This window comes from Pyxicephalus adspersus, chromosome 12 (genome assembly GCF_032062135.1).
Source record: "Pyxicephalus adspersus chromosome 12, UCB_Pads_2.0, whole genome shotgun sequence".
Taxonomy (NCBI): domain Eukaryota; kingdom Metazoa; phylum Chordata; class Amphibia; order Anura; family Pyxicephalidae; genus Pyxicephalus; species Pyxicephalus adspersus.
Genome location: NC_092869.1, coordinates 17416732 through 17441101, shown reverse-complemented (window position 1 = coordinate 17441101; position 24370 = coordinate 17416732). Strand labels below are relative to the sequence as shown.

The 24370-nt window shown below is 38.7% G+C and overlaps 1 protein-coding gene across 31 annotated transcripts in view; it reads right to left on the bottom strand.

The window, feature by feature from the left end:
* The window catches only part of GPHN (gephyrin), a 401006-nt gene that overhangs the window by 197431 nt on the left and 179205 nt on the right, over positions 1 to 24370 (bottom strand). For all 31 annotated transcript variants that reach the window (XM_072428975.1, XM_072428977.1, XM_072428985.1 and 28 more), the window contains one exon: positions 12584 to 12718. In XM_072428975.1, coding sequence (XP_072285076.1) covers positions 12584 to 12718 — 135 coding nt within the window. The remainder of the gene's footprint in view (positions 1 to 12583; positions 12719 to 24370) is intronic.

The following is a 24370-nucleotide window of genomic DNA, read 5'->3' as shown; positions in this document are numbered from 1 at the left end:
TACCAACGTTTCTGTATCGAGATATAGCAACAGTTTAAAGCGACCCCCAGTGTGACTTGGGATTACCGCTTTTTGCATGGAACTCGGGATTACCGCTAGGGGGGCTTAATTAAGGATTTGATATAATGACATCACTTGGCAATGCATGAGTTACCATGGTACAAGACTCTACTACTGTGATTCTATTTATCAAAATGGCCACCCCACTGGTAAACATTTAAATACTCTATCACCACAGCCTTAATATGCCAAATAGTATATATATAATTTTATTTTTAATTTTTTGTATTTAAAGCTGCACTAATCCTTATCTTAAGCATAGGTTTCTTTCTTGTTCAATGTTGGTTCTGTTTATAAAGGGCCCGATTTATTAAAGCTATCCAAGGCTAGAGAGAATACACTTTCATCAGTGAAACCAGCAAACCTGGAGTGGATTTCTTAAAAGTCTAGCTATTTGCGTGCAAATGTTTGGAATCCTGGACCAGATCCATTTCCGGTTTGCTGGATCGCCCAGCTTCACTGACGAAAGTGTATTTTCTCTAGCCTTTTTTTTTTCTCTCCAGCTTTATTAACCACCTGAGCAATAAGCCCGACCTTGGTACGGGCTTAAAATAGTTACAATTATCGATAAACCCGAACTTTTCTCACTGTATGAAAATACAGTGAGAAAAGTTCGTAAATGTATACCGCATGGCTCACAGCGTTTCCCGAAGCTCTGCCGGCTGACCCGAACTCGGATCTTCTCCCCGTTCAGGGGATTGGTAAGTACCCGGTGTATAAGACGACCCCCGACTTTGACAAACATTTTTTGGGGTTAAAAAGTCGTCTCATACACCGGAAAATACAATAATTTTATTACAAGTAATTTTTTTTTTTTACATGATTGTGTGTTTCAAACATTTTTTATATTCATGATATCTACTAGAACCCTGTTCGGACATATTTCTGTAAGTTACAGGTCTACAATTTAAAAAAAAAAAATTCATGAAAAACATTGTAACGCTTTTGGAACAGAAATCTAGACCTCAGTGTAACGCCCAGGTGGTTAAATCAGGCCCAAAGCATCAACAAACTGTTTTGCTTAGAAGTAACCCTGCCTGTGAGTAGTGGCAATTTCTCTTCTTTATTCTTATTAGGACCTGGAAAGCATTTAGCAGGTTTTGTGTAAGTGACAAAAAATGACAATGACAATAAAAATGTAATTGAGATAAACAAATGGAATAAATATAGTGGGATATGTATAAATACATTTCAGTACAACTAACATTAAAGCAGGACATGAATGCTATTGGAAGCTTTTATGGCAGGATAAAAGTTTGTATTGTTGGGTCTTGCTTATCCTGCACAGGCCTTCCAAGATCTTTGTTCATACCAGTAGAAAGTCTTTATCTTATCTTAGAACATAGCATGAAAATCATAATAAAATGGTCTCTACAAAGAATGTCATAGATATTCATAACACTTGAGAACAAAAGAAATGAATCCATACCTGGCACAGTATCGAAGGTAATCAAAAGTAATGATGTGGCTTCGGTTCCGGCGCCTTATGGGTTAGCGGCGTAGCTGCAGGCTCCGTCTGACATCGAGTTATTCTACGGTCCACACAGCTTTCTACTCCCCCCAGAGCCACTGATAGATGCCCAAATCCGCAAAGCACAGGAAACTAGATCGCTTCCTGACCAGCATGACACCGATGGGGAGTAAAACTCTGTATAAGGAAAAGTCCGCGCGGCCATCTAAGATGACAAAGATGGAAGTCCTCTCGGAAGTACAGAGAGAGGATTTGGATTAGGAATCGTGTCTGTCTGGACCTCTAATGGGCCTGGACTATTGTATACTTGCAAAAGATGTGGCATTGCACCTTCAAGCTTATGTGGCAAATATTAGCCAAGCCTTGCAAAAACATCTAGACCATATATTAATGAGTTTTCTCCCATTCCAGTTGCTTACAGGAAGCAAAGCAAAGAATTGATTCCCTGGAAAATGTGACTCACAGGAGGCCTCCTTGACTGAAGTGACTAAACAACTGGCGAAAATTAGCAGAAAAAGTGGACTCTCTCTAAACAACCTATGTTCCATAGTAATCCCCCAGGAACTGGGGTTACCTCCCCCATTGAAAGGGGGCATAGAATGGGGTCCCCACATAAGGAGAAAAACAAACCCAGCCCAGTAATTGTACAATTCAGCAATTACCAAGATCGTCAACAAATTTTGCATGTTTATAGGGCCCAATACGTTTTGGTAGCGGCTGGTCACTAGCTTCTCCTATTCACCGATTATCTGGCAGAATCGACCAAATTCAAAAATTCCCTTACACCCATATGCCAATTTCTGGTTGTCAAATGTAATAAATTTACATTGGCATACTCAGCCACGCCTAAAATAAATTTACCTGGATCTAATGCATCTTTTACGTCAGCAGAGACAGCAAAACACTTTGTGGAGGGTCTGGAGGAGGCAAGAGGGGGGCCTTGTCCATTTGCCAACCAATTGGCATATGGGTGTAAGGGAATTTGTGAATTTGGTCGATTCTGCCAAATAATCGGTAAATAGGAGAAGCTAGTGACCAGCCGCTGGGCGATCCAGCAAACCGGGAATGGATCTGGTCCAGGATTCCAAACATTTGCAAGCAAATAGCTAGGCTTTTAAGAAATCCATTCCAGGTTTGCTGGTTTCACTGATGAAAGTGTATTCTCTCTAGCCTTGGACAGCTTTATTAAATCAGGCCTTTTATAAACAGAACCAACATTGAACAAGAAAGGAACATATGCTTAAGATAAGGATTAGTGCAGCTTTAAATACAAAAAAATAAAAATAAAATTATATATATACTGTTTGGCATATTAAGGCTGTGGTGATAGAGTATTTAAATGTTTACCAGTGGGGTGGCCATTTTGATAAATAGAATCACAGTAGTAGAGTCTTGTACCATGGTAACTCATGCATTGCCAAGTGATGTCATTATATCAAATCATTAATTAACCCCCCCTAGCGGTAATCCCGAGTTCCATGCAAAAAGCAGTAATCCTAAATCACACTGGGGGTCGCTTTAAACTAAAAAAATAACACTTACCTTGCTCCGTTGGCATCCTGCTTGTCCCCGCAGGTCCCGGGGACACGTCCTGCACCTCTGATCTCCAGCTACAAAGTTCAGAGACGGTCACCGGGTTTCCCGGTGACGACAGTGTGGACGGAAGGATCGGCGGGAAATTCAAAAAATTTTGTAATGGATTCAATACAAAGAAGCTATATTGAGTGCAATACAAAGACATTTTCAAATATATTAATTATATATTATACATGTTATTGTACAATTATATTACATGTTTAACGTTTTTTTTTTTAACAGATTTTTTTTTAAATTTTATTATTAAATTTATGAAATATTGGACATATTTTGGTGAGTTATGCCTAAGAACTATAGCCTACAATGTAAAATAAATTTTCATGCAAAAAAAAAAACAACGCTTTTTGCATGGAAATTTGGATACAATTAGAATGCTAGGGGGGTAAATCATATCCAAATTTGCATCTTTGTGATGTTTTTAAATGGGGGAGCAGAGAATTATTACATAGCATTTTCAATTGAGATTGTTCCAGTGGTTTCTCTATAGGGTCTTCTGTAAGTCTGTAAAGCTCCTCTGTCTTATTGATGCACCATATTAATAATTGTAATGATGAGACAAAGCCACCGTTCAATGGATTTTGATAAATAGGATTATTACTCTATGCCATAACTTAAAATGGACTAATGAGAAATTCAATTAATTAAGGATAACATCCCAGAATATACCATTACCATACATATCACATATATTGTCTGAAAGAATTTAAAAAAGATGATTCTCAGTTGTAGAAAATTACAGCTAACCCCAAGAAACAGACAGTGTTTTTTTTTAACAATACAATTTTATGTATGAACAGAATCAATAAAATGTTCAATATAAAAATATAAGTCTATTGTTCAGTAACTTCAGTAACTGGAAAAGGAGACTACATTTAAAATATATTACGAAAAGTGAAAAGGAGAACGTCGCTGAAGGCCATTCGTGGCGCTTAACATCAAGAAAGATATAAACAGCTGTGGAAGATCTGAAGGGTCCTGCAGAATGTGATTGTTCCCACCTTTATGTATAACTAGATGGAAGGGGTATCCCCAGCAGTAGGGGATATTTCTCTCTCTTTTTTTGTTAAATATATTTTATTCATTTTCAACAGAAAAGACAGAATACAAAATACACAATAAACAAACCATTCTTACAGAACAATTTACACATATACAACTGAAACAATCCAAGGGTTAATATGTAGATGGCACATAATGCCCAGACAATGCTTTTGGCATAAACTGGCATAGAGACAAGAGACAGCGGGTGTCTTAACACAAAATAAAGAGACCAAGGAAACTACCAGCAAACATTGGATGTATGATATATGTTCCAAAAAAAATCTGTATCCTTGGGGTGGAGGGAAAAAATGAACAGGTTATCACAAAATCAATAAAAGAAAAGCCCAGTTAAGTAGGGCTAGAGAGAGGGAAAAAGGGATGGGGAGAGTGGTGGTAGATATATGAGGTAGAGTTGTGTGTAGGTGAAGGAGTGCATGCGACCCCTAACACCAAAGTAAACTTGTATCCCACTACGTAAGGTAAGTATGGAATTGAGGACAACTTTTAAACCAATCCCATGCCTCCCAAGTTAATTTGAACTGTTCCAACCTATCATCGTCTTCTGCAACTAATTGTTCCATATGACGGATTTTCTCCAGCTTCATTAGCCAGTCTTTAATAGACGGAGCCACTGTCTGCTTCCAATACCTAGGAATAAGTACCCTGGCAGCAGTGAGGAAGTGACAAAGTACACTTCATTTGGTAGATTTGATCGAACCTGAGACCAGGAGAGTCACCTTGGGGCTATTGTTGATATTAGAGCCTGTACTTGTAGGTATTATACAGTAAGTATTATGTAAGTATTATACAGCTGAATAATTGTTTCCCAGAAATGACAAAAAGCTGGGCATTCCCACCACACATGCATCATGGTGCCTTTTCGGGAAAGGCAACGCCAACATCTATCAGAGATTGTTGGGGAGATGTGTTAGTGATCTGCAGGGCATAGGTACCACCTGGACAAGTTCTTGTAAAAAGAACTGTGCTCTACAGGTAAGGGTAAGTTTATGTGTAAGAGTAAAGGATTTCTCCTATTCTTCAGCTGTCACTGGTATACCCAAATCAGATTCCCAATATCGTGTGTATATAGGGGTACCTGTAGCTGTATCCTGAATGAGTAATCTGTATATTGGAGAAATAACATGAGTAGGATGATCAGGCGACCTCAACAATGCCTCGAAACCTGTCAGACCTCTATGTAACGCAGGTAAGTCCCAGAATGAAGATATCTATATGAGTATGTGCAAACCAAAAGAACACCCTGCTTTTAGACTGAGAATGAAGGAAAGACAGAGGAGGGACTCAACTATGATGAAGGACACCCCAAGCTAACAGTCTTCCAGATTAAAAAACTTTTTTTATTCACTGCAGGGAAAAACGCCGGGTTATCACAAAGGGTGTCATGGGACAAGGGCGTGTGGAAAGCCTGCCCCCTTGAATAGGGTTAGCCCAGAGATGCAAAAGATCAGTTATCTGGCCAGGTAAAGGGTTAGTTGTGCTAAAGAGTCAATCTATCCACGGGAGAGACCTAAGACCAACTAGAGAAAGAGACTTTTCTAGGAGGACCCATTTCGCTCTCCTAATATAGAAAGCAGTGGTTTGAGAGCCCGGCTTAGATCCAATGAATGCTTAGATAGGTCAGGCAGCAGTTGAAGTTGCGCTACAGCGTATTTGATAGATGTACAATAGAAGTGAATTCGACAGATGAAATCTCGTGGCTGGTGTACATCTTAGATCAGTGTGCACTGTTTCAGGTAATCCCCAAATACGAATGGAAAAGGTACCGTGTTTCCCCGATTTTAAGACATCCCCAATAAATAAGCCACCCCCCATTTTTGAAAAAATAAACAAAATAAGACACTCACCCGTGAATAAGACATGCTCTGAGATCCGATCCTGTGTGTGTCCCCTTGATGCTGGCTGCAGCACGTGTCTGCTCCTGGCAGTGCAGAGTGAAACTGAAAGTAACAGCCGGCATTCTGCACCAGGAAGCAAGCTGCTGATCCCTGCCCTAACAGAGATCCCTGCCCTAACGGAGATCCCTACACTTAATTACCGGTAAGTGAACAGAAGGGGACAATCAATGGCATAGAGTGATCAGAAGGAGACAGTCATTGCGCAGAGTGATCAGAAGGGGACAATGATTGCATATAGTGATCAGAAGGGGACAATCAATGGCATAGAGTGATCAGAAGGGGATAAGCATTGGATAGGATTATTAGAAAGGGAAAATCAATGGCATAGAGTGATCAGAAGGGGACAGTCAATGGCATAGAGTGATCAGAAGGGGACAATCAATGGCATAGAGTGATCAGAAGGGGACAAGCATTACATAGAGTGATCAGAAGGGGACAGTCAATGGCATAGAGTGATCAGAAGGGGACAATCAATGGCATAGAGTGATCAGAAGGGGAATATGAACGGCACATGAGTGATCAGAAGGGGACAATCAACGGAACATGAGTGATCATGAGTGACTTTCAACAATAAATGTGTACTGTAGTCTTCTTCATGGAAAAATAAGACATCCCCTGAAAATAAGACCTAGGGCATATTTTGGCATTTCAAAAAATATAAGACAGTGCCTTATAATCGGGGAAACAGGGTAGTTAATCTAGGAAAAGGTAGTTAATCTGTTCTTTGTGGCAGTTTAGTATGTGCTTGTGCAAGGAAACCAGTGTAGAAAGTTATGTACAGGTTTGTTGCAAAGTGGCGGTAGTGTTGGTCACCTGTTGCAGGGAGCGCTGCATCGCATGGAACTCTTGCAACTTGCCTCCAGGTGGCTGATTCTATGTTCCAGGTCCTGTTTAGTAGGCAAGGCCTGAAGAGGAGCCTTCCAATTCCAGGCATCCTCTCCTGAGAGAGAAATGGCACTGGAGCTGGAGGATTCCCCTAGAGAAAGTGGGATGGGGATGAGAGAGCTAGGTGGCTTCTGTGTAGGGAGGCTGTAAGGGTGGTGCAGTACCTGGGATGCTGCTGAAGGTGTAGGCCAGGATTGCTGCCCGGATTCCTGTTCCTTGAGTCCAACGGCTTTGGGGGACCCCACAAATTGAGGCCGCAGCTTTGTGGACTGGTCTCGGCTGGACCCGCCCACCCTTTTGTGAAGTCAGGGATTTAGACCCAATGAAAGCCGATAAAGTTTGGCACCTAAGTGATGATTTAGAAGAGTTTTCCCTGGGCGGGTGCAGGAGCTTTCTCTCTGTGCTGCTTACTGCCATTACCATGCCAAGCCCCCCACAAGTCACTGCAGTAAGGGCTTTCTGATTATTTCACTGGAGAGCCATCTAAGAGTTAATCTTTTTAGCAACTCAAATACAAAAACATGTAATACTGAATACACATATTGTGAATGTATAGGTGGATTTGTGTAAACTGTCTGGTCTGTGCCCTTGTGGATATCTTGTGTTCTCCTTTCTAGACTAGGTTCGGATGGGAGCAACCTGATAACAAGAAAGTTATGGCTGTTATGCCCTAATGGGTCATGAGAAAGAAAGCAAAATATAATCTCATCAACAATTGCAAGCTTTTTTACATTAAAATGCAACAAGGAGGTTTGGTCAAAATGAGCAATGGTCATGTAATGATTTGATTGGTTAGGATCGGTGTATTATTGGTAACTCCAGATATCATAGAATTGAGTGCTGACACTGAGATTTTATGGACACATGTAAAGAAATGCCAGCATCAACCTGTCTGACTCTTCCCAGTTAGACAGTTAGATAATATGGAAATGGGCACTCCCTGGGGTAAACAGTCATGTGATATTGCTGATGGGGTAAACAGCTGTTGCTGTTTTGGACCATTGTACACATCCAATAAAGAGAAGTACTAAGTTTTAATTAAGCAGTGCCTGAGTGTTTTGTGTCACTCTTTTACCCATCCTGACACTTGGGGGCCCCACAAATACTTCCACCTTGTTACATGGCTTTTAAAAGCTTTTTTATGTATATACAAGCATTTCAAAGCAAGCCTAAAAAAGCTTTTAAAAGCCTTTATTTCATAAATTTATTCAAAAGTGGTATGAGAGTTTATAAGAGTCCATGTGGACTTCATTTCTTTTAGCACCATTTAAGGTAAACATGAGTCCCATTTTGGACTTGGTATGTAAATGTTTAATTGCATTACATTCAATACTTGAAACTGCTCACAATAAATTGCTACAGGACAATAGCTTCTATAGTCACATACTATCTATTTTATATGTAAAACATGTTTTAAAAGCAAATAAACAAATTAGATCATGGATTTCCAGAGGGCATCTATAAAACAGACTTAACACGGATTGATGGGAAAATACTGATCAATTCTGGTAGCACATGCTAGGACAGCTCCTAGGATTTTTCTGAGTATACTATAAGCTACAGCAGACTATAGCTAGGATATATTTGGTATTCAACTTTCAAATGCCCAATAAACAGACTTTTTTTTTATATTACATGGACATGTTAACATGAATATTCTGTCAATTTAGAATTAAACTAACCAAACAATTCCTACACTCATAGTAACACATCTGAAACTGTCAAAATGCAGTAGCTGATAATTCCTAGATTTTACAACTGCAATTTAGAAGTTAGTGGTTTCCGAAAGCTCTTTAAAGCAAAACGGAACCTGAAAACAAAACATTTTGACTAGGAAACTCTTTATTGCAGAAGGGACATTGTATTCTAATCAATCTTACCCACCTGTCTGCAATCTTTAGTTGAATGCACAGTCATGAGAAAAAGAAAATACACTCCTTTCAATTGAATTTAAGGTTTTATATGTCTGGAAAAGTTAATTAAAAAATCACCTGGTCCTTGAAATATTTATAACTATCCACCTTTGGGTGTAAAATAACACACAACAGAATTCACATTTTTTTTTAACATAAGCCAAAACAGTACATGCCATGTTTCAGTAGTGCGTAGTGCCAACTTTAGAAGCAATAACTTGAAGTAATCACTTTATGTATGAGCTTATCAGTCGCTTGCATTGTTGTAGAGTAATTTTGGACCACTCTTCTTTACAATATTGTTTAAAGAAATTTAGGAGTGTTTATGCACACCTCTCTTAGTTCCAGCACAATATTTTAATCACATTGAGGTATAGACTGAGTATGATATTACAAAACCTTGATTTGTCTCTTTTAAGCCATTTTGACTGAAAGATGTCCAGGTTACATGGCTGATCTTAGAACCATTCCAAGATACAGGGCAGCAACATTTGCTTCTCCAAGATCCTTGCTGATACCTTTCTCCTTTTCATTGTGTTAACACAAACCTAAACACTCCAGACCAGCAAACTGACAAAACATCTGCCTTTATAGAGATGGTCACACTTGCTGATGGTTAAGTAATCAATTGCATTAGATTAGTAGCACTTGGTTATTACCTACCCTATGAATTCATATAGAAGTGGTGGAGGGTACCTCATTTTTCACACACTGCTTCTGCAATTTGGCTTTCTTTGTAAATTAAAAATGTAATATGCCAAGTGATGTTGTTTATTTAGGGTGTGTTTTTCTAATTTTATTATCTGCTAAAGATCAGGTGATAAGGTGTAAAACTGTTTACAACAACTAGAGTTCAGATATCAGTTTCCTGTTTGGCATGTCTTTTGAAACCTGTATAAACTAACCCCCAAATTTGTAGTGTTTGTTAGATTTGCCCATTACTACAGAATAAAATAGAATATTTATTTTCAAAACGGAGACTGAAACTACTTCCTGAGGGGACCTATTTTACTTTTTCATGGACTTTACTGTGAAGAATCACTTCCTTTTCTGGAGATTAAATTTTTTTGCTCCAGACACAGAGTGCCCCCTTGTCCTTTATAATGACCTTAAAGTGAATAATCAGGAAAAGAGTTCTCTATATGGACCATTTATATATTTATATAAGGTGAATATATCCACTTAAACACCTCTTCTCAAGAAAGAATAGATTCAGTTCAGCTAATCGCTCCTCATAGCTAAACTCTAGCTAAAAAGTTTAGTTACCTTTTCTGCACTCTCAAATTCCACAAAATGTTTTTTTGAACTGGTGCCCAAAACTGAAATTGCAGCTTGACATTGCATGCTATTATTAGGTATATCTACCAAAACCCCCTAATCATTTTCTAATTTTGACTTCCCTAAATGTATTCCTTCCAGACAGTATGAAGCATACATGTTGGTAGCCCCCAAGTGCATATCTTTACATTTATCAATATTAAATTTCATTTGCCACTTGGCTGCTAAATCAAACAGTGCACCCAGGACTGCTTGTAGATTATAAACATCCTGTATTAACCTCCATTACACTGGCACTTTTAATCCCAAACTCTGTATCATTAATAAAGATGGTAAACAGTACAGGTCCCAACACTGAACCCTGGGGAACTCCAGTAATAACCTTAGAATTTTGGGAGTTCGAATCATTAATCACTACTCTCTGGATGCGGTCTTTAAGGCAGTTATCTATCCATTTTCAGAATGGATTTTCTAAACCTATAGACCCTAACTTGCATATTAACCATCTGTGGGGCACTGTGTCAAATGCTTTAGCAAAGTCCAAGTACATTATATCAACTGCTATTCCACTTTCTACGTGTCTGTTTATTAAATGTCTCTATCTTCCAGTTTTTATTTTACAACTTTTTAGTTTACAACTTTTTTACATCAACAATAAATAAAATCGTATTATGTATATTCATAAATTTCCACCCTTTTGCTGTTCCTCTAGTGCCATTACCCCAGTAAATATTAGGGTAGTTAAAAGCACACATCACTACCTCTGTCCCAGACTGTGCAGCCATTTCTATCAGTGCAAGTAGTTGATTCACTATTCCTTCTTTAGCACTGGGTGCCCTATAGCAGACTCCAATAATTATTTGTGTATATTATGCATCCTCATATGCAACTTCACCCATAATGTCTCAACCTCATCACATGCTCTATCAACAATTTCTTCTTTCACATCACATGCAAACACCACCACCTTTTCCTTTTACTCCATCTTTCGGAAAGAGAGTATAGCCAGGAATGTTAACAGCCCAGTCATGTGAAGAAAATAGCAAGGATTCAGCAATACTAACTAAGTGATAAACTCTAACTCCCCTATTTGGTTTGCCAGACTTTTAGCATTGGTTAACATACTCTTTAAACCATTGCTGAATCAGCAATGGTGTTTACCAAATTCTTTTGTTTTTCAGTACAATTACCATCCTCCACTATTCCCCTAAATCTTTCCCCAAGCACAACAGACCCCCTTCCATTTAGGTGCAAACCATCTTTGACATAGGTTGTACCCCAATTAAAAGTTAGCCCACTGCTCTAAGAACCCAAACCCCTTCCTTATACAGCAGGATAAGATGATTTTTAGGATCCACTATCTTCCATATACCCTGTCCATGGTTCCAAAAAGGACCAAGACAGCTGGGTCATACCCTGCCCATCCAAGCATATTTAGTATTCAAAGTGTTTTAAGGACATAAGCATTGACATTTTTTTTGCCTATATGTTCTGTAAACATTTTCCTCAAAACTAAATTGTAAGGATGCAGTTAACCAAAAGGAAACCTTGCAGCAATTGATAGATGCTGGAGAGTGTAATTGAGTCTAGGGAAATAGAAATATGGGATATGGTATTGATGAATTATGAATCGTCAAACATTCACTTTAAATCACCTAACAGGCTATTTTGACTTTCATTATCTCAATGCTTGAATTTCTAGTTCTGCACAGCACAGCATAGCACAGCACAGCACAGAAGGGGTTCCACTATCCCTAATGAACACGTATATTCACTGAAATGGTGTTTTGAATTACAAACAGGAACTCTAGTGGAGCTAGCAGCTTAGCTAAGATCTAAAATTTGGGTTGGCTGACTGTATACCTCATCTATATATACTATAACCTATAATTAGGTCTGAACAGTGAGCACTTTATTACAAGACTAACAGGACTTTAAGTAATCATCTGCAGTTGAGAATCATTTATATAACCGATTACGGTGTATGTAGAGACAAGACGTTTTTGTTCTTTTAGTTTTTTAACAAAATAAAGTTAGACCCTCAGTAAATATTTTTACTGCTGCATCCCTACAGATATGATTTTCCCCCTTTACCCTTTATTTGTCCTTCTGAATTGGCACCAAGAGAAAAAAGCGAGGTTGTTGGAGCAAACGCAGGACACAACTGTTCCAAGGTAAATCTAGGTTGAAAATTTGATTATTTAGGAGAGATTTTCTCTTATTTCATTTTGTGTCATTAGGAAGTAATACAGCAAGGAATAACTTGATTTGGTTTTTAACCCCCTTTTTGCAGTATGCAAAACTTACACATTTATACAAGACATACACATTTATAAATCATGTAACTTATAAATAAATAGCACGCACTTGCATTAAAATAAACAAAAATTTGAAGAAATTAGTATGAATTGGGGGCTACTTACTTTTGGTGTTGGGCAGGATGCAGTGGAAAGTCTTGACGTAGCCTGAGCACGTGGTGATTCAGAAGGAGTGGTACTGAGTGATGCAGTGTCTCGTGGAAGTACTTGCACTCCACGAGAGATGATGGAATCTGGAATCTGAATTTTTAAAATGTACAGTTTTAAACTTTACAAATCACAAACCAAAATAACATCATACTATCATGCTTTCCTGATGCAATGATAAAAAAAAACATTGCTCTATAATCTTTTACAATGGCCATTACAAAGCCACCAAAGGGAACTAGCTATATTAAATAAGAAACTCAAAAACAAGGAGTACAGCAGAGAGAGAGGCATCTCTATAATGGTCTAATTATGGACACTCTCACCATTATTATTTTTAGGAAATATGCTTGTATGCATGATCCTTTTCATATTTTTTATTTTTTACTGTGCTGATTGAGGTATAGTTAAATAGCAATAAATATAAAACTGAGTTCCTCTATATAATCAAAAGCCCAAATATAAAGAAAAGTGGATACGGCAGAAAAGCAGTGAGGCAGGTATCTCTGTGGGATGAAATAGTGCATGTTAATTTGGAGTAACTTTCAGGTTTATAAATAAATTATCACTACTGGGAACTTTTTTCCTTTTTTGGAGGACTTTACGTGGTGATTTATATTTCACTGGTATTAATATTTAAGACGTGTTTTTTTTGTGTGTGTGTGTATATATATATTTAAACATATACAATTTTATAAGGAATTTAAACATATGAGGAGTGAGATATAGTTATTTTAATGTATAAATGGGAGACATACTATGCTGTTGGATTATCCAACATTATGAGGATTGGAACCTTTGTAATTTATATCAACCTGGTAAACATTATTGTGTCAATTTGTTTAGGATAGGTAACCTTTGGAAATACTTGGCTTGTCTGATCAGTGAGATACATGCCTCACTGGTTTCTGCGGACCTCTGTGGCCAATTTGGTGAGGGGACTGTGACTATATGAGATTGATTTTGGGAGTAACTGTGACCTACTTAGTTATTGTATTTTTTGATACATTGTGTATATGCCTTTTTTTTTGTAAATATGTTTTTAGCTCAGAGTTTTCCTCCTGAGGAAGTGGGTGGGTTACACGAAACTTGTTAAGGATACAGCATTGAAATTATTGTATTTAATGAGTGTTGTAATGTATTTTAATGCTTTAAATATTTTGTACATTTTGAGATTTGAGAAAATTGAAGAATAATGTTTATTGGTATTTAGTGTTAAACGGATTGCCTTTAAAGTCCCAGTACTTTCTGCTAATCCAAATATAGTGTTGCAGCTAATTTAAGACAGAGACTCTCAACCTTTCTTTATAGATGGAGTTTTAAGGAACTCCATGAAAGAAGAAGATGATGAAAGAAAACAGTTACTGCTTTGTTCTCTCTATAGAAATCGAAATAGAAAGCGTTTACGGGTCTGTGAAACCATTGTCATGTGTGCACCCTGTACTAAATATTATATTTGTAAATTAAGATTTTTTTCAGAAATTAAAATTGAAGCCCAAAAGGGTTTTAAAACATCTAAAATTGTTCTAATGCATAAAGTTTGTATGTTCTTCCTGTTTTTGTGGTAGGCTTCAGGTTCAAATTTGACTATATCAGATACTGCGCTCACTGAGTAAAGACTCTGTAAAAACACTATTTACCATGTCTGTGATATATACAGGGCCTGTGGAGCCAGAGTTGGGGCAATTTTGCGGTATCTGGAATCGAAGTCAGAGTTGGCAAAAAATGTACTGACCCTAACACCAATTAAATGTAAATTGTTCTAAAAACATACATTATGTAAAAATGTCCTATTTCACTGGAAACAGTCATGTTAATGTACTTCACTGCTGTATGATTTGGGTCATTGTGAGTTGTCACTAGTATGAAGCTCATCTGAGCTATCATTTATACATCTTTGTTTTCTGGATTACAGGCTCATAAAAAAAATTCATTTGATAGGATTATGAAATTTTTGCTAAGTGTTATTATATTTTTTTTCAATATTTATTTATTAAGGACCAATCATAAAAAAGAACATAATTTACAATATAGAATAACAAAGAAGAAAAAAATAATAAAATAGGAAGGGAAGGGGAAGGAAGAGGAAAATTCATGCCAGCCAATATACAACGTATAATAATAAAAAATTTCATACAAATTTAAACACAGATCGAACATAAAGGTTGTCTTAGCCTAAAGTTTCTGGCTTTTAAAAAGTTTTTGCACATATTATTGTTAAAAGCAATTATACATTTATACGCACAGTGTAAATTGTGATAGTAGATAATTTCCTTATGATTAGGGGGTGATTACATTAACAGTTTTTGGTAATATGTAGTTTGGCAATAAGTATCCCCAAAAATTCAATCACCAAATATCTATTAGTAATAGGAACCAATTTGGGGAGTATGTAGATATGTGTAATAATATATATATTGTTGAAAAGTTGATACCAGAAAGACATTAAGAAGATACTGAGTCATGAAATTTTGCTAATTTAAGAAGAGTGAGTTACCACTGATTAAGTATTTTTTGGAATAGCTCCCAATGGTTAGCACATCTAGTGGGTTTATATGCGTAGACAATGGCGGTGTGCCACTCACTATGGGATATATGCATCACTAAGCCTCGGGACCATTTGTTCATTTGGAAATTCGGTGTAAAAACCTTTAGGTTTTGTAGTAAATTATAAAGTTTAGAAATACTACCTGATTGGGATGTTGATTGATTTAACAATGTGCAAATAGAGTGGTCTATTTTTTTAGAGGTTTCAATTTGTCTACTATAAAACAAGTGACGTCAACGCAGGTAAGTAAATAATTCTGAAGCTGGCAGATTTTATATTTTCTGTAATGAAGAAAACGTTTTAAATGAACCTAAAAATAAAAGATCTTTAATCTTTTTAATACCATTTATTGACCTTTAGATTTGGTATAAATAATTCCAAAGTTTGTAAATCCGGGTAGAAAAATATATTAAAACTTTTGAAAGAAGAGTAAAGATTAATCAATTTTCAAACTGCGAAGACAGCTTGTATAGTTGGGTAGGAATTATGAGGGGCATTAAGTCCTAATGTAACTGCTATCAATAATGTTTTCAAAATCTGGTATGGGAGAAGCCTCAATTCCACCAATGACCATATTTTGTTAACATTAGGTTTCCACCAATAGGGAATTTGAGATAAAATGGTAGCCGAATATTAATGAAAGTTGTTTGGTAGACCCAAATCCCCCATACATTTGGTGGGAATTACAGTTTTTTTTAAAAAAACAATATTTCTTCATTAAAGGTTTTTTTCTTATACAAATACAGAATAGAAAGGAATTACAAACATCCAAGTATACAAGTACAGACTAATAGTAACAGACTAATCATAAACAAGAAAAATAAACAGGAAATAGACAAGAATAGAAAAGGAAGAAGAAAAGAAAAAGCTCAAGGAAATAGAGAAAACAAGTACAAATAACAACCATATGGCAGTCTACAGAAGACAAAAAACAATAAGTACAGCTGCAGGAACAAACTACCAATTAAAATTTCAACATCACATATCAAGTATGAATACTAATAGCACATTTATTACTATTTGACCATAGCTCTCACTCTTTAAAAAATGTCCAAAATCCATTTTCTGCTAATCCAATTTTTTTTACAGGGAACACTGAGTATTAAGGTCTTTTATCACCTCTGAAATATTAGGTACTTTCAGACTCTTCCATTTGCACACAATTGAAAGTTTAGTGCTCAGAAAAATGTGAATAACTACTGCTCTAGCCTTCAAGGGAATTGTATCCATATGTAGATGTAAAATAGCCATTTCAAGGTTCACAGTAACAGGTCTACCAATAAGCTTGGCTAACAAAATGAATACCTGGTTCCAAAAGGAACAAACCGACTTACACTGGCACAGTATATGGAATAGTGTACCAAGTTCTCCACATTCCCTCTAACACAGACTGGAACCCGAACTTGAAAAATGTGCTAACCGCACTGGAGTCAAATATCATTGGTTAAACACCCATTGGTACAAATCCCAGTGGTCTGCACATCTTGTGTCACATTTAATGTAAGTCACATTTAGGGCGTCTACCCAATCACTACTTTGAGTTCTCAAATTGAGCATTTTCCCACTTTGGCATCGGTAAACTTTTCTGGAACACTAAATTTGAGCTGAATAAAAAATAAAACTTAGAGATCCCCCTTTTCCCCATAAGTGGGTTGGTAATATATATATGTATGGAACAATCCATGGGAAGTCTAGCATGCAAATCTGTTTTTAATAGACAATGTCTAATTCTCATATATGTGAAGAATTCATTAGAAGGAAGGCTATAAATCTTTTGTAAAGATTGAAAGGATTTAATCCGCCGAAAATAATACAGATCTTTAATCTTTGTAATACCTAAGTCAAACCACATGGAAAGATTAAGATGCGGTATAAATACTTCTAAAATCCACAAATCTGGGGTTAGAAACCTAATCGTATGCAAATTCAGGGCATATAGTAAATATTTACTACAAATCAGCAGTCTTGCTTGAATGGATGGATACTCACTACACTGCATCTGATACCCCATTTTTATAGCTAGCAGAAGCCACTGAAAATTTGTGCAGTTACTAAACGAAAGCTCCATTTCCACCCAAATCTTATTTGTGTCGTTGTTCCAGCAGTGCACGACTTGTCAAAAGAGAAGCAGCATAATAATGCAAAATATTGGGAAGACCTATCCCTTCCATCTTCCTGAATTTATGTTGATATCAAATGGCTACATCTCGGTTTTTTGTTATTCCACACATACATAGAAAGATAACTTTGAGCTTCCACAAAAACATTTTTGTATGAACAGGGTTTATTACTGATCTAAATAAATATAAAAATTGAGGCAGCAAGAACATCTTGAATGCCGCTATCCTACCAGCTATAGAAAATTCCTGTTTCTTAAGGTAGGAAATTTTCGAGGGTAAGAATAACAAAAATCTTCTGTAATTATATTTGTGTAGGTTGTTAGATTTGGCTGTCAATGCTATTCCCAAAAAGGAAATGAATTCAGATTCCCATAGTAAGGAAAACTCAATCTGCAGTTTAACTAAAATATCATTTGGTATATTCACTGGTAAAATATGGGATTTTGGGATATTCAGTTTATAATATGAGGCTTTACAATATTGTTTGATAATAGCCAGAACCGCTCACAAAGAGGAAGAGGGGTCCGCAAGAACCAGCAAAATGTCATCAGCAAATAGGCTTATCTTATGCTCCCTACCAAATATAAACAAACCCCGTACTTCAACATCTGAACATATCCTCTCTGCAAGGGGCTCCAACATCAAAGTAAAAATATTAGGTGATAGCGGACACCCTTGGCGTGCCACATTGGTGATATCAAAACATGAAGATAAGGCTCCTGAAGTGATAAGTCTTGCACTGGGGGGGGGGGACATAAGAATATAAAGACAAAATGGCCGATTTAAACCACCCAGTCACTCCAAACTTCAAAATTCAGTACTGCTGAAAGGTATCCCCAGTGTACCCTATCAAACGCCTTCTCTGCGTCTAAAGAGAACAACAGAGAAGGACGCTTGTGGAGCTCAGCATATCGAATAATATTTATCAGTCTTCTAGTACCATGTGGGGCTTGTCTGTCTTTCACAAAACCCACTTGATCTGGGTTGACAATATCCAGAACTACCAAAGCTAACCTCATTGCTAAAGCCTTTGCATAAAGCTTTATGTCTGAGTTAAGTAGCGAAATTGGCCTGTACTGACTAGGGAGATTAGGGTCATTCCCTTCTTAGGCAATGTAACAATTATAGCCTGAAGCATTTCCTTCGGGAAAATCCCTAAAACCGCTGCTTTATTGAATACATCAACCAGATGGGACGATAGCATGGGAGTAAGTTTTTTAAAATACTCGTTAGGAAAACCATCACTTCCCGGAGATTTGTGATTTGGAAGCAACTTTATCACTTTATCAATTTCAAATACTGAAAAAGATTCAGTCAAAAATTGCAATTGCCTTTCTGTAACTTTCTGTAAAGAAATTGAAGTTAGCTATAGAAATATCATTTGGTTGGAAGATTCTATCATCGAACTAATTATACAAGCCTTTAAAATAATTACAAAAACTTTCCGCTATACCATGTGGACTATACATACTTTGTTTGCCGATAGGGTTTATTATAGAAAAAATATTACATTTGGATCTTCGTATTATAATTTTCCTAGCCAATAGTGCCCCAGGTTTATTCCTTAGTGAATACTGATTAGCCTTCAATTTTTTAATATAAGAATCGTATTTAAATAATAACAGTGTTGTAGTCTTTCATCAAAGCTGTCGATACTTGTGGTGACAGGGTTTTTTTTTAAACATTATATTTTTATTGGAATTTTCAAATTTTATGGAATAAAAAAAGGAAAGAGACAAAAAAAGGAATAAAATCAAAACAGAAAAAACAATTGGGAAGGGAGAAACATCTTCAAATCTGGGCACATTAAACAATAACCTTAGTGGACCAATTGCATAGATAGACAAAGAGACAAATATACACCAATATTTTACTCATAATTGGAAGAATCAAAACATACAGTGTGAGACCCATTTCTGAACCTCCAGTTTCATTCTTAGAAAATAACACAAAAGGAAAATTCAGAATCAGTAGCTCCATTGAGCTCTCTAGACTTTTATGAAAACTGCCATTCATATGCACTTTTTTGCATACTACCCCGAAACTAATTAAATCACAGAATCAACCATCCCCCTCTAGTTGCCCAACAGATCTTTATAAACTGGAGATTCTTGAAACATAATCCAAGGTGCCCAGGTTTCTAAAAATGTCTTCTCCCCTTTGTAGGTGCTCGCAGTCAAATCCTCCATTAATCTAACTTCGTTAACTCTGTGGAGCCACATCCCTACAGAAGGGGCCGACACGTGTTTCCACAGACTCAGGATACAGGCCTTGACCGCACTTAATAGATGTTTAACTACCGATTTATTATATACTTTCTGTGAGATGATGTAAGGAAAACCCAAGGTCATTAGGTATTGGCCTCACATGTAGCATTGAACCCCTCTCAGTACCACACCTCCAGCACATATCAGAAACAGAAGGAAAAATTGTATGTAGTCTTTCTGGCGTCTTGTACCATCGAGTAAGGATTTTTTATCCCGTTTCTTAGGCTCTGCTGTGCATAAAACTTTTGTGGCAAAAGCGCAATATTTGCTCCTTCTGGGCCTGGGACAGGTTGGTCTCCAACTCTCACTCCCAGATCCGAAAATTTAAGGGTGTAAAATCTTCTGGCAGTGTATTCAACAGAGAATACAAGACCTGGATGTCTGGAACCCAGGTCGGCTGTGCACAACTTTTCAAAAATTGTTAACTGCCTTCAGTAGTTCCCTTCCGCCAGAAAAGTTTTGAGAAAATGGGACAATTGTGCCGCCTTCCAGAAATCCAGACCACAGTCTAGGGAGGGGTTTTGCAAATCACTAAACGTACACCTAGAGCCCCCAGGCATGAAATGTTCAACTCTCGTCAAGTCCTTTTCCCTGAGCTTATCAAAACCACTTCCCCCTAATCCTGGTTCAAATCTCGGGTTATCTAACACTGAGGTAATAGGATTGGGATGGGGCGAAATGTCACAAGACTTAAAAAATTTCCTGCACACCTTAATGGTAGCTATCAAAGTAGGGTGGGCTTTATCCAGGTATCAGCTCGGCAGTGACACCCAAGGTAATGTCTTGAATCCCGTTGAATATCTGCTCGCCCTGCACCCATAATTTAGAATCGCCACCTGCACACCAAATGACCACTCGTACTTGGTGGGTTGCTGCTTAGTATAGGAACATATTCGGGACCCCAAGTCCGCCTACTTTCTTATGAGCAAACAGCAGATTCCTGTTCAACCTGGGGCTTTTATTTCACCCCAAAAATGTTAACATTTTCGCATGAAGCTGCTTAAAAAAACCCTGTGAGATAGTATTACAAACAGATGTATCTGAAACAGATACATCATCCTAGGTAGGAGATTCATTTTACCTACCTGAATCCTGCCAAACCATGAAAAGGATTTGGTGACCCATTGTTCTAAATCTCTGGTAATTGTCTGTAGAAGCAGGACAAAATTAAGTTTGAAGATCTTTTGCAAATTAAATGGAATCTGCACTCCTAAATACTTGAGAGTTATCTTCCCATTTAAACATTAAATTCTACGCTAATTGGTGCCTAATACTCGGGAATAAAGAAATATCTAGAGCCGCACATTTAGATTAGTTTACTTGGATAAATTCCCATATTCTTGTAGTTCTCTTATCAGGTTCGGCAGAGAGGTCACTGCCTTGGAAACAAAAAAGATAAGGTTGTCTGCAAAAGCAACCACCTTGTGCTCACTGCCTGCGATCAAGCCAGTGACATCCCCCGACGCTCTAATCCAGCAAAGCAAAGGTTTCAGGGTCAAATTAAATATCAGGGGCGGGAGGGGGCACCCATGTCTTGTCCCATTCGTGATTGAAAAAACATTCGATAAGAAGCCATTGGTCTTGGTCCGAAGCCGATGGGTTACTGTATATTGCCTGAATCTACTCCATCATTTTATCCCCCAATATACGCCAAGGTCTGTGACAAACTGCCAAACCACTCTGTCAAAGGCTTTTTGTGTCTTGGAATTCTGGGCCAGGAAAATCCAATTGAGAATCCTCATGGTGTTGTCTCTAGCCTCTCGGGTTGGAACGAACCCCACCTGGTCAGGAATAATTATTTTGGTAATGACCGATTGCAAACTCATGGCGAGTATGTTAGTGAATAATTTCCAACTCTGATTTAACGGGGAGATAGGTCTGTAGCTCGCTTATGAGGCCAGATCTTTTCCTTCTTTATGGATTATTAAAATGTGTGCCAGTAGAGAAATGAGAAAACCTGCTCCCAGAGGTCAGAGAGTTAAGGGCCCACGAAAAAAAGACTGGCACCAAAGCCGCTGCCAATGATAACGCTGATAGGGGTACAAAATGGGCCATTTTGAAAAAGCAATCCACAACCACCCAAATGACCATACAGCCATCAGAGGGTGGGAGATCCGTAATAAAATCCATGGACAGGTGACACCAAGGCTCCTTAGGAATGGGCAGAGGAAAAAGTGGTTCTGCTGGGGCACAAGTAGACGACTTGGTTTGGGCACAAACAGCACAGGCCTTGACATAGTCCGTCACATCCTCGAAGGTTGGGCCACCAGTAAAGACAAGAGAGAAGGGTGAAAGTTCTGCGAACGCCCGGGTGGTCAGACAGTTTGGAGTCATGTGCCCAACGTAATATTTTGGTGAGGAGTTGGGGAGGCACCAGGCAAGGATAAAGGCTGGTTGGATAGAAAATTCCGGCTCAGCAGTGGTTTTAGAACCCTGTGGATCGAAGGAGCGGGAGAGAGCGTCAGATCCTGAGTTAGCGGAACCAGGTTTAAAGATAATTAAAAAAAAAAAAAGGAAAAGAACAAAGACCAACGAGCCTGCCGAGGGTTAAGGCCACTAGCCGACTGTAGGTATTGGAGGTTTTTGTGATCAGTGAAGATAGTGACCTTGTGAGGGGAGCCCTCCAAAAGATAGCTCCATGCTTCTAGAGCGAGTTTGATGGCCAGCAACTCCCTGTCTTCAATGGAGTAATTCTTCTCTGGTAAGGAGAATTTCTGTGAAAATAACCCGCATGGACGTCGAGCTCCGGTGGGGGTCTGGAAAGGAATAGCTCCCACTCTGAATGAGGAGGCATCCACTTCTTTTGAAAAAGGCTTGGAAATATCTGGCCTAATCAGGGCTGGGCAAGATAGAAAAGCTTTCTTTAGGTAATGAAAAGTCTCAATAGCTTCAGAGGGCCAGTTTTTAAGGTCAGCATCCTTTCGGGTCAGTGCAGTGACGGGCGCTACCAGTGTGGAGTAATTTTGGATGAACTGCCGGTAGTAGTTGGAAAAACCCTAGCTATAACCTTCTCGGGATCCATAGAGAGGCCATCCTTGGAAACAATGTTGCCGTCCATGTCTGTCTTGTCCCTGTAAGACAAGACAGACATGCTGTCTGTGGGTAGGTAAGTCTGGAGAGAAAATCAAAGTGTCATCCATATAGACAACGACACAAATGTACAAGTCACAAAATATTTTGTTGACAAAGTGTTGGAAGACAGCCGGGGCATTGCAGAGACCGAAGGGCATCACCAGATATTCATAATGCCCATCCCTGGTATTGAATGCTGTCTTCCATTCGTTCCCCTCATTGATCCGAATTAGGTTGTAGGCACCTCAGAGATAGAGTTTGGTGAAGATTTGGGCACCACGGAGACGGTCAAAGAGCTCAGGTATAGGCGGTAGTGGGTAGCGGTTTTTATTGGTGATGGCATTTAAACCACGGTAATCAATACAAGGACGAAGGGTCTCAGCCTTCTTTTGGACAAAGAAAAATCCCGCGCCAGCAGGGAAAGAGGATTTACGAATAAATTCTCTCTGCAGATTCTCCTGGATGTATTCACTCATAGCCTTGGACTCCGGAAGACTGAGGGGGTATACCCAACTCCTGGAAGGTGTGGAATTAGGTATGACGTCTATTGCAGTCATAGAAGCGATGGGGAGGAAGTTGGTCAGCCTGGCATTTGGAGAAGACATCTTGGAAATCCTTGTACTGGTAAGTAATGTATGGAGCCAACTCTGATATGGAGAGTGCAAGAGGCCTAGGAGGTTGGAGCTTGGTCAAACACAGAGAGTGACAAGAAGGGCCCCAAGCCAATACCTCTGGAGTAGATCAATCTAGCACTGGAAAGTGTTGTTGAAGCCAAGGGAGTCCCAGGATGACTGCAGATGAGGCCTGGGGAAGAACAAGGAAGGTTAGGATCCCTTGATTTAGCACTCCCACCGTCATATGCATGGCTAAGGTGTGGAAGCAGATAGGTCCGTAGGAAAGAAGGGTACCATCTACCGCAGAGATATGCAGCGGTTAAGTTAGTGGCTCCATGGGCCAGACGCACTCCTGGATAAGGGTAGCAGAGATGAAATTGCCTGCTGCTCCAGAGTCATCAAAAGCCTTCAGGGCAAGTGTGGACGTCCTGTGGTGGAGCTGGATTGGTATTAAGGGAATCTGAGTGGAGGGGAGAAAAGAGTAACCTAGCATGCCCTCCTCAAAGCACACTAGGTGCCAAAGTTTCCCGGCCTCTCTGGGCAGAATTTAAAAAAATGTCCTTTTAATCCACAGTAAATGCAGAGACCTGGGGATAGGCGCTGGGATCTCTCCTCCAGAGATGAGTGACCCAGTTGCATAGGCACTTCTGATGAAGAAGCAGGGGAGACTGGGGGTTCCAGAGGCTGCTGGAAGGATGGAACTAGTCCTGGAGAGAAGACCTTGGGGGAGCGAGATTTATCCTGGAAACGTATATCAATCTGGGTAACCAGGGAAATCAGGTCATCCAGGGCAGTGGGAATCTCTCGACCAGCCAACTCATTCTTGATGTAGTCAGAAAGACCCTGCCAGAAGATAGCGTGGAGGGTCTCATTGTTCCAGGCGAGCTCCATCGCCAAAGTGCGAAACTTAACAGCGAACTGGCACTTAGTAAGTGACTATTGGCAAAGACACAGGAGAGCGCTGGCTGCTGAGAAGGCCTGAACAGGTTCATCAAAAACCCTCCTAAAAAGACTCATGAAAGCTTCAATGCAACAGGTGACCTGATCCTTCCTTTCCCAGAGAAGATATACCCACGTCAAGGTTTTTCCAGAAAGCAGAGATATCACATACGCCACTTTAGCCC